At 45.8% G+C, this 16486-nt stretch overlaps 1 protein-coding gene across 3 annotated transcripts in view; it reads left to right on the top strand.

Moving 5' to 3' along the window:
• The window catches only part of STAU1 (staufen double-stranded RNA binding protein 1), a 191496-nt gene that overhangs the window by 142978 nt on the left and 32032 nt on the right, over window positions 1-16486 (top strand). For all 3 annotated transcript variants that reach the window (XM_029611241.1, XM_029611239.1, XM_029611238.1), the window contains 2 exons: window positions 15170-15242; window positions 15691-16007. In XM_029611241.1, coding sequence (XP_029467101.1) covers window positions 15170-15242; window positions 15691-16007 — 390 coding nt within the window. The remainder of the gene's footprint in view (window positions 1-15169; window positions 15243-15690; window positions 16008-16486) is intronic.

Genomic DNA, 16486 nt, shown 5'->3' with positions numbered 1-16486 from the left:
GTGGCTAAGGCACTGGTCAGCAGAGGAACTGGAGCAACTCATTAAAGATTTGGGGGACAACAAAGTGTACAAACTTCCTGCGGATAAGCCTAAACAGTTTTTGTTCCTTCGGAACATTCAGAGGCCGTTCTCACGGACAGCCTCGTTTGCGTGCGGGGAGGGGTTCTTCCTTTACACAGCAGCAATCGTCTTCCCGGGCACAATCGTGGTCACCTTCTTTTCGAGGCAGGAGGCCTCAGCATTCGGGGGCTTCCCATACCTTTACCCCCAATACGCCTTCACAATGTGGGGGCACCAGCCCATTCCTCTGTTTCACTGATCGGGGGGCGGTTGTCCCGCTTTTGGGAGGAATGGGTCAAGATAACATCAGACCAATGGGTGATAAATATTATAAGTCACGGTTACGTTTTGGATTTTGCTCGGCCGCTTCGCGATCTCTTTATAGTCTCCCCTGGCGGGGGACAAACAACAGATAATTGCTCAGACGCTGTCTCGATTGCATGCATTGGGGGCAGTGCTTCCAGTCCCGCCTGCTGAGAGCAGGATCGGTCGTTATTCCATCTATTTCATAGTCCCCAAGAAGGAGGGCTCTTTTCGACTGATTCTGGACCTCAAGCAGGTCAACCAAGCATTGCGCGTCCCGCGTTTTCGGAGGGAGACACTGAGGTCAGTCATTGTGGCCGTCCACAAGGGAGAGTATTTGGCCTCTTTGGATTTAACGAAGGCTTATCTACGCATCGGAATTCAGGTATGCCATTAGAGGTTTCTTCGGTTCAACATCCTGGGGGAGCATTATCAGTTTTGCGCCCTGCCTTCAGCTTGGCAACGGCCCCCAGAGTGTTTACCAAGGTGATGGTAGTAGTTGCGGCTTCCCTTCGTCGACGGGGAAGTTTGGTCCATCCTTATCTGGACGATTGGCTCATCCGGGCAGAGTCAGAAGCGCTTTGCGAGATAGCGGTGCAGTCAGTATTGGACACCCTACAGTCATTGGGATGGATAGTGAATTTTGCCAAGAGCCACCTGATACCATCCCAGAAGTTGGAATTTCTAGGAGCCGTTTCGATACGGCGGCTGGCAAGGTGTTCCTTCCCTCATCGCATGAGCATTTTAATGTTACAAATCCGGCGGCTCCTGGACCTTCCGTTGCCCACGGCATGGGAATATTTGCAAGTGCTTGGACATTTGGCGTCTGCCCTGGAATTGGTACCGTGGTTTTTTGCTCATATGCAGCCGTTGCAGAGGGCGCTGCTTTCTTGCTGAGATCTCAAGTTGGAGGAATATGCCCTGTCCTTGCCCTTGATGGAGCCCCCCCGGTCCAGTCTCAGTTGGTGGCTGGTACCGGGACATCTTCTTCAGGGGGTGGATCTGGAACCACCGCCGTGAATCACCATTACAACCGATGCCAGTCTGATAGGCTGGGGAGCGGTCTGTCAATCCAAATCGGCCAAGTGGTCCATCCATCGGTTGGAGACCAGGACGGTATGCCTGGCCCTACAGCTCTTTCTCCCCTTGGACCACCACAGGGCAATAAGGATTCTCTCCGACAACGCAACGACAGTGGCCTACATAAACCGGCAGGGAGATGCAAGGGAGGAGTCCGGTAGCATCCGAAGCAGATCTATTGATGGCCTGGGCAGAACGTCACCTGAGTCGTCTTGTGGCCTCCCGCATCGCGGGCGTGGACAAAGTTCAGGCGGATTTTCTCAGCCGTCAGCGATTAGATCCTGGAGAGTGGGAGCTGGCACCCGAAGCGATGAGATTCATTATTCGCCATTGGGGAACTCCGCACCTGGACCTAATGGCGACTCAGAACAGCGCCAAAGTGGCTCGTTTCTTCAGTCGAAGGAGGGAACAAGGGTCCGAAGGAGTCGATGCTCTGGTGTTGCCATGGCCCCAAGCATTATTCTTTATGTATTCCCTCCTTTGGACACTCATGGGAATGATTCTGAGGCGCATAGAATCTCATCAGGGGATGGTTATTCTAGTGGCCCAGGAGTGGCCAAGGAGACCATGGTTTGCGAATCTCAACACCCTAGCGGTCGATGGCCTGTTGCGTCTGAACCATATATTGACCTTGCTGCGTCAAGGCCCCGTATCTTTCGATCAGGTGGATCGCTTTTGTCTAGCGGCTTGGCTTTTGAGAGGAAGCAACTCGGAAGGAAAGGTTATCCAGAAGCCGTGATTTCTTCCCCCTCAGAGCTCGCAAAATCTCCACCTCCTTGGCATATGTCAGGGTATGGAAGGTTTTTGAGTCCTGGTGCGTTAGGTTAAGGGTGTCCCCACAAAGGTCCATGATAGTGCATATTTTGTTTGTTTTACAGGAGGGTTTAAAAAAAAAAAAAAAAAAAGGGACTCGCTTATAATCCCCTTCGGGTCCTGGTGGCAGCCTTGGGCGGTTTGCGTGGTAAGATTGAAGGCTCTACCATTGCGCAGCATTCAGATGTTATTTGTTTTTTGCGCGGGGTCAAGCATTTGCGTCCCCCGATGTACGGTCGCTTTGTCCTTCCTGGAGTTTGAATTTGGTTCTCCGTGGTCTCTGCGCTCCCCCGTCTCGGTCTATTAAGCGAACCACCTTGCAAGTTTTAACTCTCTAGACTGTTTCCATTTTGGCTATTTGTTCAGTGCGTAGGGTTTCCGAGATACAAGCATTGTCATGCAGGACACCTTTCCTATGAATTTCAGAGTCGGGGGTATCGTTGAGGACGGTACCCTCCTTTTTACCGAAGGTGGTCTCGTCTATTTATGTCAACCAGTCAGTAGAGTTATCCTCCTTTCTGAGGAGGAGATCAGCTCTTCGCGCGGTCGCAACTTGCGGCATCTAGATGTTCACAGAATACTGTTGCGATACCTGGAAGTCACAAATGATTTTCGTACTTCGGATCATCTGTTTCTTATCTTCTGATCCGAAGAAGGGTTCTAAGGCTTCCAAAACTACTATCACTTGTTGGCTAAAGGATGCTATTGCTTCCACTTACATATGTCACGGACAACCAGTTCTGGATGGCCTTAAGGCTCATTCTCTCCGTTCTCAGGTGGCATCATGGGCGGAAAGTCATTGTGTTTCGCCTCGGGAAATTTGTAGAACAGTTACCTGGAAGTCCTTGCACACGTTTGCTAAACACTACCGGTTGGATGTTCGGGATCCAACTGCAGATTCCTTTGGCAGCGGGACTGTCTGTGTCCCACCCCATTTAAGGTGGCTCGGGTACAACCCAGCAGTCTGGACTGATCCTGGTACGTACAGGGAAAGGAAAATTAGTTTCTTACCTGATAAGTTTCGTTCCTGTAGTACCAAGGATCAGTCCAGACGCCCGCCCATCGTATAGGAGTCCCGCTTGTCTGATACTGAGTGTATTTTTCTCTTTTACAGAATTTCGTTGGAGCATATTTAAAGATGTTTTATCGCTTTTTGCTCATCATTTCATACTCTATTCAGTAGTTCTTTGGTTCCCTGGTTCTTGTTTCACTTGATCTAGTCATTGGTTGTTATCCTATATTATATTTATTCTGCTTTGATATCGCTTATACTGGGGGATCGCAGGTGGCACACCAGGGTATATGGGAGGTGCCTTTTCAGTTTCTCTCTGACTCCATTTGCTGGAAGGGAGGCATAACCCCAGCAGTCTGGACTGATCCTTGGTACTACAGGAACGAAAATTATCAGGTAAGAAACTAATTTTCCTATGTTTCGCACAAAGCTGTCTCAATGCGTTACTTATGCAAAACAGTGTCCAACATCTGATCATCTCCTTCACTGCGGACTCGAAGTGGGTGCCATAGGTGAGGACACAAATGCTTTCTCTTCAGCATTCCCTGCTGTCTCGGTGGAATCCGCAGTTTTAGGACTATTTAATTCTGCTCCACCTGCTGATGGAGGTCTTCTCCCACCTGCAGTGATTTCGCTGTCCCCTCTGGACTGGCTAGTCCTGACTACGGATGCGAGTCTCTTTGGTTGGTTGGGGAGCTCGCTGTCGGGATCTGATGGCACAAGAGTGCTGCAGTGCAGAGAGTCTCTCCAGAACATCAATCACCTGGAGGCCAGGGTCCAGTTGGCGTGTTTACAGTTTGGCGGCAGGGTTGCTCAGTCCGCATAATGTCGGACAGTGAAACGACAGTGGCTTAAATCAGTCGGCAGGGAGGGTACCAAGAGCCAGCAAGTGTCGCAGGAAATAGATTATCTTATGGAATGGGGAGAGATGCATCTCCAGATGAACTCAGCCTTGAACATTGCAGGCTAAGACAAAGTGAGAGCAGACTTTCTCAGCAGGGAGAGTCTGGAGCCAGGAGACTGGGCATTGTCAGAGGAGGAGTTTCAGCTGATTCAGAATCACTGGGGTCTACCGTTCCTGGACCTGTTGACGAGTTTGCTTTCTGCGTAGATTTTGCGATTCTTCAGCAGCAGAAGAGATCTGAGGTCATTGGGGATTGATGCCTTAGTGCAGGAGTGGCTGGAAGACAAGTTGCAATATGCCTTTCCTCCATGACCCATGTTGGGCAGATTGATTCGAAGGATCAACGCCACAGAGGGATGGTGCTCGTGGTTGCTCCAGATTGGCCCAGGAGACCGTGGCATGCAGTTCTGCGGAGGCTCCTGGTGCATTCGCCTCTTCGACATACGGCGCACATGGACCTGTTGCAGCAGGGGCCTGTCCTTCACAAAGATAAGAACATAAGAAATTGCCATGCTGGGTCAGACCAAGGGTCCTTCAGGGTGCAAGTAACTGCTCTTACCTGTTTCAGGGGTCCGGTCAATGGTGTATCCTTGTCGGCTCATTCTGATGTGGGCTGTTTTCTGAAAGGAGTGGAACATCTTTGTCCTCCTTTGCGTTTCCAGTGCCCCTATGGAGTCTCAATTTGGTTTTGGAGTTTTTGGTAGGCCCTACGTTTTGACTGCTATATACTCTGTCATTGCAGTTTCTGACCTTGACAACGGTGTTCTGTGTGGCAAATTGTTCTGCACGTAGGGTTTCTGAGCTGCAGGCCTTGTCTTGCTAGGAGCCGTTTCTCTTTTTCCGAAATTGATCTCTGAGTTTCAGTTGAACCAGTCCATCTTCCTGCCATCTCTGGTCAGGGAGAGAGATGTAGAAGAATCTCTTCTGTTGCAGCCCTTCTATGTCAAGCGGAATATTGTCAGGTATCTGGAGGTCACTGGGTCTTTGCATAGGTCGGATCGCCTGTTTCGAGGGCTACAGTAGCTCGCTGGATTTGGGAGGTAGTCACAACCACCCATGTGGGTGCTGGGAAGCAGTTACCTAGTCTGGTTCAGGCCCATTCCACTTGAACTCAGGCAGTGTCATGGGCAGAAGTTAGATTGTTGTCTCCTGTCAACATTTGTTGGGCTGCAACATGGTCCTCCTTACACACCTTTCCAGGTATTATCATCTGGATGTGCAAGTCTGGGAGGATGCAGCCTTTACATGTGTGGTTTTGACTGGACCATGGGCAGCCTCTTGCCCTATTCCGGAGTAGCTTGGGTACATCCCACTTTTTCTGGATTAACCTGACTAGACGCTAAGAAATGAGAAATTACTACTTACCTGATAATTTCTTTTTCTTTAGGACAGTCAGATAAATCCAGCTTCCCTCCCTTGGCTGCCGTATGATTGCATAATGATCCTCCTGTGTGTCTACGTGTTGCAGAGCTTACTGATAAATGTTACTCCAGTCCCTAGACTAGTGTTACATTCTTGTCTGAGCCCAATGTTGCCTGTTGGCTGGGTATTTCAATGGTTATCTGTTTTTCATCAAGTTTTTTGCTAGTCTGTCCACAGATGCTTTTGAAGAGAATACTGGCAGGCTGATGTAACTGCAGGGGGTGTATATGTGACATCAATTTACTCTGTTTCCATCTGCTGGTAGGAATGCATAACCTACTTGTTCTGGATTCATCTGACTGACCTAAAGAAAAGGAAATTATCAGGTAAGTAGTAATTTCTCAATAGCCTCCTACCAGCAATTCATGAGCCAGAACTTGCGGGACTTATTGAAACAAATGCAGGTGGGTGGCCGATCAGTTTCCTCAGAAGCAGTACAGACACCCTCAGATCACTGGTGGCAAATGGAATGGAGTGCAAAAAAAATATGGTCTGCTTGACCTTTTGATGTTTTCGAAGCGGCATCTAGAGTCTCGGGAATTGGAACTCACAGACTTTCCTGGCTGCAGACCTCAGACCTGAGGCCCAGGAAAGACTTGCAGATGTGCAGTATACTGGAGAGAATCTCTTTGGAGATAGAGTAAATTCAGATGTGTGGGTTCTCAGCATCATAAGAAGAGAAGGGTAAAAATTACATCTATTGGGTCTTCCATCATATTACATCTGTTGGGTCTTCCATCATGTTGTTCCTCACAATATCAAGGATTGCATCAAAATGAACTGCTCTCCCTCTTAGAGACCAACGTGCTCAAACCTGTTCCATCACAGGAAAAAGGTTGGGGATTCTGCACCCAAGTACTTCCTGATTCCAAGAAAGTAAACAGGACTCCATTCCATCCTAGACATAAGAGCCTTGAACAAGTTCCTGAAAAGAAAAAGTTCAAGATGGTTTCCCTGGGTCCCTTGATTGCCTTTCTTCAAAAAGAAGACTGGCTATGCTCTTTCAATCTCAAGGATGTTTACAACTACATAGAGATTTTTCCCCATCACAGGAAATATGTGATTCGTTGTGGGAGACTGTCATCTTTTAGTCTAGCATCAGCCCCACATGTCTTTGCAAAATGTCTTGTCTTAGGGTGGCAGTGCTTCTGTGCAAACTAGGGGTGCATTAGTATCCCTATCTGGATGATTGGCTAGTCAAGAGCTCATTGTAGATGGCCAAAGAATTGATGCGCAAGACCATCCAGGTATTGGAGTTAGTAGGGTTCATCATTAACTGTCTCAAACCCCTTTTGAGTCCATCATCTCAATTTTATCTGCTAGATACAACTCAAGCAAAAGCTTTCCTTCTACAACAGAGGGTTATCAACTGGATACCTGCAATGGAAAGGATCCAAATGAGTCAGCAGACATCAGCAGGGCACATAGAAACATAAAATGACGGCAGAAGAAGACCAAAAGGCCCATCCAGTCTACCCAGCAAGCCTTCGCACTCTTTTTTTTTTTCTTCTCCTCTCTCATACTTATCTGTTACTCTTGGCCCTTAGTAACCTTTTGGTTCTGTATCCCTTCCACCCCCGCCATAATGCTGAGAGCAGTGTTGGAACTGCATCTAAGTGAGTATCTAGCTTACAGGCCGATACAGTAAAGCGCGGTTGCGGTTACCCTGTTTTTAACCCGCTTTGTATGCACATTTTGGACGCATATGTCTAACCCGCGATTCAGTATCCGGTTTTACGCGTCCTTACTACTTACTGAAATTAACGCGTATCCCTTTCCGCCTGCGGCATGTATATGATATGTTAATGATCGGATTAGCTATTCCCTCCGATACAGTAACATGTGCCCAGATTATCGCCTTTTTAACCAGCTATTTTGCCGTGTCTTTAACCTGCAAATTTAGCGTGTACCCTTACCCTGGCGTTAGTGTGGTGTTCGGTCAGCTTCGTACCGGACAGCACCATGGACAACTTGTATATTATTGCTCTGGCGCTATTTTTCGTTCGGTTGAGAAGCAGAATGAGAAATGCTCGACTGAGAAACGCTGGAAATGCTCGGCAGATTGGAGAGGTGAAAAGGGGGGCCCGCAGCAAGGAGAACCCATCCGACCGGAGAACCCAGCAACAAGACCGGAGGAGGTATGTGATATGTTTCGGTTTAACTGTACCATCCATCCATCTCTGGGCCTCTCTGAGGCTTCGGACATGGATGCTTTTACAGATGCCGGAGAGATGGGCGCCTGTAAAGATAGGCGTCCGTAAAGGCGGAGACACGGATGCCTCTACGGACGCTGTAGAGATGGGCGCCCGTAAAGATAGGCGTCCGTAAAGGCGGAGACACGGACACCTCTACGGACGCCGGAGAGGTCGGGTACACCTGTGCATGGAACAGGGATTGTTCGAGCAGGAGTCAGACACAGATGGATATGAGATGGGAGTTAGAGGTCTCTGCGTCCGTTCGTGGACCTTTCCGCTGCCTTGAGCGCCCAGCTGGGCATTCAAATTGCTCATGGCAGCGGGAAGGTCCACGAACGGCGTCCAAGCCGCTGCCTTGAGCGCCCAGCTGGACGCCCAAGACACGACTTCGGGCGTTCATGGACCTTTAGCACCCGGCCTGATGTCCAAAGGTCCACGACCGGCGTCCAAGCCGCGAGAAAAAAACCATCCACTTACCTGGTGGAATGACATCTAAAATGACATTTCAAAGGACATTTGAAATGACATTTTGAAATGACAGGTACCAGTGCACCCAGGATACTGTATAGGCGCTGTATACCGCTCTATACAGTAAAATGGATTGCGCACTCCTACCGCTTCATGGACGCACTTTGGACGCCGCTTGCATTTGCGTCTCATTTGAATACTGTATCAAGCGGTATGTGAACCAAATTGTGCGTGCGGCAAACGAGGGTGCGCCCGGCACTATTGCACTCTTCCTTACGCGTCCTTACTGTATCGACCTGTTAATTAGTTAGGGATAATAACCACCGCAATAAGCAAGCTACACCCATGCTTGTTTACCCAGTCTATGTAATTCAGTCCTTGTTGGTTGTTGTCTGTATATAGATCCACTTTTCTTCATTCCCCCTGCCATTGAAGCAGAGAGCTATGCTGAATATGTGTAAAGTATCAGTCTTCCTCCCTTGCCGTTGAAGCAGAGAGCTATGCTGGATAGGCATTGAAAGTGAAGTATCAGGCTTATTTGGTTAAGAGTAGTAACCGCCGTAACCAGCAAGCTACTCCCCGCATTTTTTATGAATGGAAATCCTTTTTTTTTTTCCACATTACCTCTTGCCGTTGAAGCTTAGAGCAATGTTGGAGTCACATTAACTGTGTGTATGTTTATTGAATAATGGTATTATCTCCAGGTAATAGCCGTCATTGGTATTATCTCCAGGTAGTAGCAGTCATTCCCGCGAGCCACCCACTCTTCATACACATCCTCTAGACTTTATAGATCCACAGTGTTTATCCCTCACCCCTTTGAAGTCCTTCAAAGTTCTGGTCTTCATCACTTCCTTCGGAAGGGCATTCCATGCATCCACCACCCTCTCCGTGAAGAAATACTTCCTGATATTGGTTCTGAATCTTCCTCCCTGGAGCTTTAAATCGTGACCCCTGGTTCTGCTGATTTTTTTCCGACGGAAAAGGTTTGTTGTTATCTTTGGGTCATTAAAACCTTTCAAGTATCTGAAAGTCTGTATCATATCACATCTGCTCCTCCTTTCCTCCAGGGTGTATATATTTAGATTCTTCAGTCTCTCCTTATAAAACATTTGATGAAGACCCTCCACCTTTTTGGTTGCCCTTCTCTGTACCGCCTCTATCCTGTCTCTGTCCCTTTGTAGATACGGTCTCCAGAACTGAGCACAGTACTCCTGGTGAGGCCTCACCAAGGACCTGTACAAGGGGATAATCACTTCCCTTTTCTTACTCGATATTCCTCTCTCTATGCAGCCCAGCATTCTTCTGGCTTTAGCTATCGCCTTGTCACATTGTTTCGCCGACTTCAGATCATTAGACACTATCACCCCTAGGTCTCTCTCCTGCTCCGTGCACATCAGCTCTTCACCCCCCATCGAATACAGTTCTTTCGGATTTCCACACCCCATATGCATGACTTTGCATTTCTTGGCATTGAATCTCAGCTGCCATACCTTCGACCACTCTTCCAGCTTCCTTAAATCCCGTCTCATTCTCTCCCCTCCTTCCGGCATGTCCACTCTGTTGCAGATCTTATTGTCATCTGCAAACAGACAGACCTTGCCTTCTATCTCGTCCGCCATGTCGCTCACATAGATATTGAACAGGACCTGTCTCAACACCGATCCTTGCGGCACTCCGCTTAACACCGCTCTCTCTTCAGAGTAAGTTCCATTTACATTCACACATTGTCGTCTGTCCGTCAACCAGTTTGCAATCCAGACCACCACCTCGGCACTCACGCCTAAGCTTCTCATTTTATTCACCAGCCTCCTGTGCGGGACCGTATCTAAAGCCTTGCTGAAATCCAAGTAGATGACATCGAGCGCTCTTCCTTGATCCAATTCCCTAGTCGCCCAGTCGAAAAAGTCAATCAGATTTGTATGACAGGATCTTCCCCTGGTGAATCCATGCTGCCTCTGGTCCAGCAATTCCTCAGACTGTAGATAGTTCACTATTCTTTCTTTCAGCAGTGACTCCATCACTTTACCCACCACTGAGGTGAGGCTAATCGGCCTGTAGTTTCCAGCCTCCTCTCTGCTCCCACTCTTGTGAAGCGGGACCACCACCGCTCTTCTCCAATCACTCAGCACCACTCCCATTTCTAGTGATCTATTGAACAGGTCACGCAGCAGACCCGCCAGCACATCTCTGAGCTCCCTCAGTATCCTGGGATGAACCTCATCAGGCCCCATCGCTTTGTCCACTTTCAGTTTTCCCAGCTCTTCCCATACATTCTCTTCTGTAAACGGAGTTACATCTACTCCACTCCCCTCCAGTTTCTTGTTAACTAGTGACGGTCCTTCTCCTGGGTCCTCTTTAGTGAACACCGAACTGAAGTATTTGTTTAGTATTTCTGCCATTTCTTCGTCTCTCTCTACACATTCATCCTTTTCACCTTTCAATTTCACTATACCACTTGGAACTTTTATCCTTTCTCTGATGTATCTGAAAAATGTTTTGTCACCTCTCCTTACCTCTTTGGCAATCCTTTCTTATGCTTGACTTTTTGCCGTCTTGATTACTTTCTTAGTTTCCCTCAGTTGTACCAGATGTTCTTCTTTGTGCTCCTCCCTTTGGGATCCTTTATATTTCTTGAATGCTGTTCTTTTAGCTTTTATTTTGTCAGCCACTTCCTTTGAGAACCATATAGGTTTCATTTTTCTTTTGCTTTTCTTTACTTTTCTAACAATTAGATTAGTTACCTTGATAATTGCTCCTTTTAGTTTGGTCCACTGTTGATCCACATCTCTCTTATTCTCCCAGCCTTTTAGTTCTTCCTCCAGGTACTACCCCATTTCCTCAAAGTTTGTGTTTTTGAACTGCAAAACTCGGGTCTTCGTGCTTCTTCTCCGTATCCTTTGTGTGATATGAAACCATACCGTTTGATCACTTGTGCTGAGGTGGGCGCCCTCTTGGACATCAGAGACATTATCTCCATTAGTGAGTACTAAATCGAGTATAGTTCCCTCTCTTATGGGTTCCATTACCATTTGTTTGAACAAAGCCCCTTGCAGGGCATCCACTATTTCTCTACTATTGTTAGATTCAGCAGAAGGGATTCTCCAGTCTACATCTGGCAGATTAAAGTCTCCAGTGATCACCACTTCTCCCTTCTTTTCCATCTTTTGGATGTCTTCAACCAGATCTCTGTCATGCTCTTCCTTTTGATTTGGAGGCCTGTAAACCACTCCAGTATAAATGGATGCCCCATCATCTTTTTTTAGGTCGGCCCATATTGCTTCTTCATTGCCCCATCTTCCGTGCAGCTCAGAAGCTTGGATATTGTTTCTGACATAAAGAGCCATTCCTCCCCCTTTCCTATCCTCTGTCTTTCCTTAACAAGTTGTAGCTTGGTATGGCCATATCCCAATCATGAGATTCCGTGAACCACGTCTCCATGACAGCAACAATGTCCAAGTCCACCTCCACCATTAGGGCTTGCAGATCTGGGATTTTATTGCCCAAACTACGGGCATTTGTGCTCATAGCTTCCCAGCTTTTCTCGTTCAGTTCACTGCTTTTCATGGATTCCTTTTGTGACTTTAGTTGAGTTTTGTTATTCACTTCACCTTTCCCATTGCAATTGTGCAAAGGAAAGAATTATTGCCTCTGATGACAGATTCATCCATCAAAATGAGCTTTTTCCTTTGGTTACTGATCTGGAATTTCTGTATGCATTGGGTTTCTTCTCTCTTCTCAGTTAACACTTCAATCTTTTTCTCAAGAACGTCTTCAGTATTTACCGTATTTTTCGCTCCATAAGACGCACCTGACCATAAGATGCACCTAGGATTCAGAGGGGGAAAATTAAAAAAAAAAATTTGTGCTAAACTAGCTCTGTCCCCGGGCTTCTGTGCGTCTTATGGAGCAAATTAGGGGGGGTGCATAACTTTTTTTTTTTTTCTTCCTATTTTGTTTTTGGGTCTGGGGAGGGCCATTTCGGTCCATTCCCCAGATCAGAAAACTTTTGTTTTTCTAATTCTGTGAGAAACCACCCCCCCCCCCCCAAAAAAGAAAAACCCCATCCCAACACTTTAAATTAATTAACAACCCCCACCCTCCTGACCCCCCCCCCAAGACCTGCCAAATTAATTAAATACAACCCCCCATCATCCTGACCCCTCCCCAAGATCTTCCAAATTAATTTACTACAGCCCCCCACCCTCCTGACCCCCCCCCCCCCCAAGACCTGCCAAAAGTCCCTGGTGGTCCAGCGGGGGTCCAGGAGCGGTCCGGGAGCGATCTCCTGGACTTGGGCCGTCAGCTGCCAGTAATCAAAATGGCGCCGACGGCCCTTTGCCCTTACTATGTCACAGGGGCTACCGCTGGCATTGGTCGACCCCAGTGATATAGTAAGGGCAAAGGGCCGTCGGCATGTAGAAGGTAGACCCATCTCTGTACAGCCTTTGGTTGTCCAATTCATTCGGGGCCTGCTTTATTTGAAGCCTCCCATCAGGTCTTCAGCTGTGTCTTGGGACATCAACATAGTTCTGTCCCAGCTGATGAAAGCTCCCTTTGAGCCACTGTGTTCTTGTGACCTGAAAATACCTGACCTGGAAGGTTGTATTTTTGGTGATGGTTACTTCTGTGCACCGGGTATAAGAGCTTCAGGCTTTAGTAACTTATCCAACTAATACCAAATTTCATCATAAGGTGGTTCTGCTTACCCATCCTAAGTTTCTGCTTAAGGTGGTGTCTCCATCTTTATCAGTCAATTGCCCTTCCAACGTTTTTGACCCAGGCCACATGTCAACCAAGGTGAAAAAGCACTTCGCAGTTTGGACTCTGAGAGCCTTGGCATTCTACCTAGAACAGTCTAAAGCCCATAGAAAGTCCACCTAGTTTTTTGTTTGACACAAACAATCTGGAAATTGCCGTTGTCAAACAGACATTATCTAATTGGCTAGCAGATTACATCTTTTTCAGATATGCCCAGGTGGGACTAAATCTGGTAAATTCTGTATGAGCCGTGGCAGTGTCAGTAGCTCACCTAAGATTGGTCTCTATGAAGATCTGTAAGACTGCAGTATGCATTCATTTCTCACTACTGTTTGGACAGGGACTCCTGATGTGACAGTAGGTTTGGCCAGTCTGTCCTGGGGAATTTGAAGTGTAGAACCCATTTCCGCTCTCTCTTAGGGCATATTTTTGTTTCAGGCTGCCCCTCATAACATAAATTATAAAATGGAAGAAAGGTTCGTTGCCAACAACAAAATAGTTTTGTTGTGTCTGTTGGCACTTGTCTTTCTTCCTCTTTATTCATTTGAGGCAGTTGGTAGCTAAGGGTTCCCCACATGTGCAGACTGCTATCCTGCTTCTCCTTGGAGAAAGCAAAGTTGATTACCTATAAAAGGAGGTGTCTGAGGACAATAGGATGTCAGACCTCACAAAAACCATCTATTTCCTTTTGGAGTTGCCTTCTTACAATGCCAAGGATCAAGACTGAAGGGGCCCCCATGTGAACACAAGTATAGTGGCATGCTGGGACATAAAAGTTCCAGGCCAGGCTCCATCGGATGATGTCACTCGTGAAGACTGTCAACTGCTATCCTTGGAGAACAGCTGTTCTAGCTAAACAACTCTGCATTCACTTTTCTCTGCTTATATTCTTTTTATTAGTTTTGTGGTCACATCCCTCTTAAATGTATTCTGCATTCCATTTTTAGTTTGCTCTATTAATGTTTGGTATGCATCTCTGTGATTTAGTTTTCCCTTCGTAGTTCCTGTTCTTTCTCCATTTTTTGGCCTGTCGTGACATTGGTCAACTTGCGACCTAAGGCAGTTGGGAAATTTTTCTGTTTAAAGATACCTGTGTACATTTTAAAAAGGAAATACTGTGTGGCAGAAATATTGAAAAGATCATTAATTCTGGAACATTTAGGCTTGGACGTTAAGAACCTGAAGAATATATATGTAGGCAGCTGCATCTGCTGAGTCACTTGGATTTTGAGTAAGGATAAGAATGTAGTGTGTGGCCTTTCAGATATGATATTCTGTAATTATATTTTTAGAAAAATGTATGTGTTTACCATCAGGAATCTATACATGACTGCTGTATTTTGTTTTAACTGATTCAATTGTTTATGTATTTTGGGGTTTGATTTGTACTTTGCCTACTTCAATGCTGATTTGTAGTATTGGGTAAATTAATGGAAGCCCTGGGAGCATAATTAAAAATGCCTAAAGTGGTTTTGTGAAATATTTTCATTCTGGAAAATGATTTAAATTGTCTTTGATCAAATGCAGCATAGGAGCTAAATCCCAGGCAGCTTCTATAATGTAACTGCCTTCTTCCTGTAGGAAGTCACAACCAACCCCCATTTTTTTTTGTCTCCATGATAGCCCTGTAAAAGTTTATTGGGAGGGTGGTGCGAATTTCCCCTCCCAGAATTGTTTTCCTCGATCTTTAAAAGAAGATACTTTGATATTGCTCCTTGATAACAAATATTTTCCTTTCTTTGGAAAATTCCATTGTATGCAAACTTCAATACATATTTTAGGTAGTGATAATGCAAACCATGATCAATGAGTCCTGCCCTCAATCCAGATATTCTTCCAGATGGTGATATGAACCCAAAAGATAAAGGGGAAAAATGTCTTGCAATTGACAGATTTTACTCCAAATTCCTGGGTTTGTATGACTACAGTTCCAAGAAATCTCACTGGTGAATTACTCAGAGGTGAGCTACAAAATCATGACCTGGATTCCAGCCGAACCACATCTGAGAGGTTGTTTGAACTACCTTTTTAATAATTTCATACTACAGAAATATAGTACAAATAATGTGCAAATTGTCAAACTCTTGACCCAGCTTTAAAGATGAAAATAATTCTGTATGATCCTTATGGTGTCATCTGTATTTTTTCCAGACGCCAATGAAGAAACAAGGAGATGGAAGAAAAGTAACTTTTTTCGAACCTGGTGCAGAAGAAACTTCAGTTAGTAAGTACACCTTCTCAGTCTTTATCTGCAGGAAAACAAATGTTGCCTTCTCAACTTATACATTTCATAGGAATTTTATATATAAGGAGCTAGATAAAACTCTGTAAATTGTGCTCTTAAAAACTGGGCTATAATTGGATACAGATTCTATGATTTAATAATCCTTTTGCACATTTTATGGGTTTCAGCATGAGTAGGACTAGTTTCCTGGAGTGTTGTGATATAGTCTGCATAGCATTATTTGATTAATTATTATTAGATGGAGGGGGGGGGGGGTTTGTGTGTGTGTAATCTAATATGGATACATTTTTGGGATAGGTTGAGGAGAGGAATTGTCTCTTGGGTTGTAATCTATAACATAATCTTTGTTGATTCTATAAATGCGAGTACATAATTCTCTGATTAGGTATGACCTGTCCCCTTCAATGTATTCCTGTTGTATTTGTAGGTAATAAAGAAGATGAGTTTAGAATGCCTTATCTTAGTCATCAGCAGCTTCCTGCTGGAATTCTTCCCATGGTGCCAGAAGTTGCTCAAGCTGTAGGAGCCAATCAAGGACATAACGCCAAAGAGTTCAACCGTGTAGCTCCTAACCCTGCCAAGGCAACTGTGACAGCCATGATTGCCAGAGAGTTATTATATGGGGGTACTTCACCTACTGCTGAGACCATTCTGAAAAATAACTCCTTAGGCCATGTACCCCATGGTCCACTCACTAGACCCTCTGAACAACTAGACTATCTTTCTAGTGTTCAGGGAATCCAGGTAACCGCAATTTAAATCTTGCAAGTTCATATACACGTGCACACTTTTGCATGCAAACTTTTGCACTGTAATAGTAGTGATATGTTGACAGGTACATTGCTGATGCAAGTTTTGAATCTTGCTTGCCAGGCCTTAATTTGTATTCTGAAATGAATATAGTTTTTCATTTGGTTTCCAAGCTGGTAGGGTAATCCATTGTTAATGAGATTGAGTGGTGGGTCTCCTGTGGTTCCTTCACCATACAGTGTAATCATGCCAGTCTAATTTAAAGGGGAGAACCCCCCTTCCTCCAGCTCAATGGAGCTTATTGTGTAGCCAGTTGCAAGCAAGTCTGTCTACCCATCATCCTGGTCTGGAAAGTTAATTTTGCTTTTTCCTAAGCAGCAAAAGTCCACTTCTGTTGTAGAAATTTATTAAGCCAGGTGTGATGGTGCACCTTGTATGAACTAACAGTGTGTTTGACTAGCTTTTGAGTTCCA

Source organism: Rhinatrema bivittatum, chromosome 8 (assembly GCF_901001135.1).
Source record: "Rhinatrema bivittatum chromosome 8, aRhiBiv1.1, whole genome shotgun sequence".
In the NCBI taxonomy this organism is placed as follows: domain Eukaryota; kingdom Metazoa; phylum Chordata; class Amphibia; order Gymnophiona; family Rhinatrematidae; genus Rhinatrema; species Rhinatrema bivittatum.
Note: the sequence above shows the minus strand (reverse complement) of the source record. Positions and strands in the feature narration are given on the sequence as shown.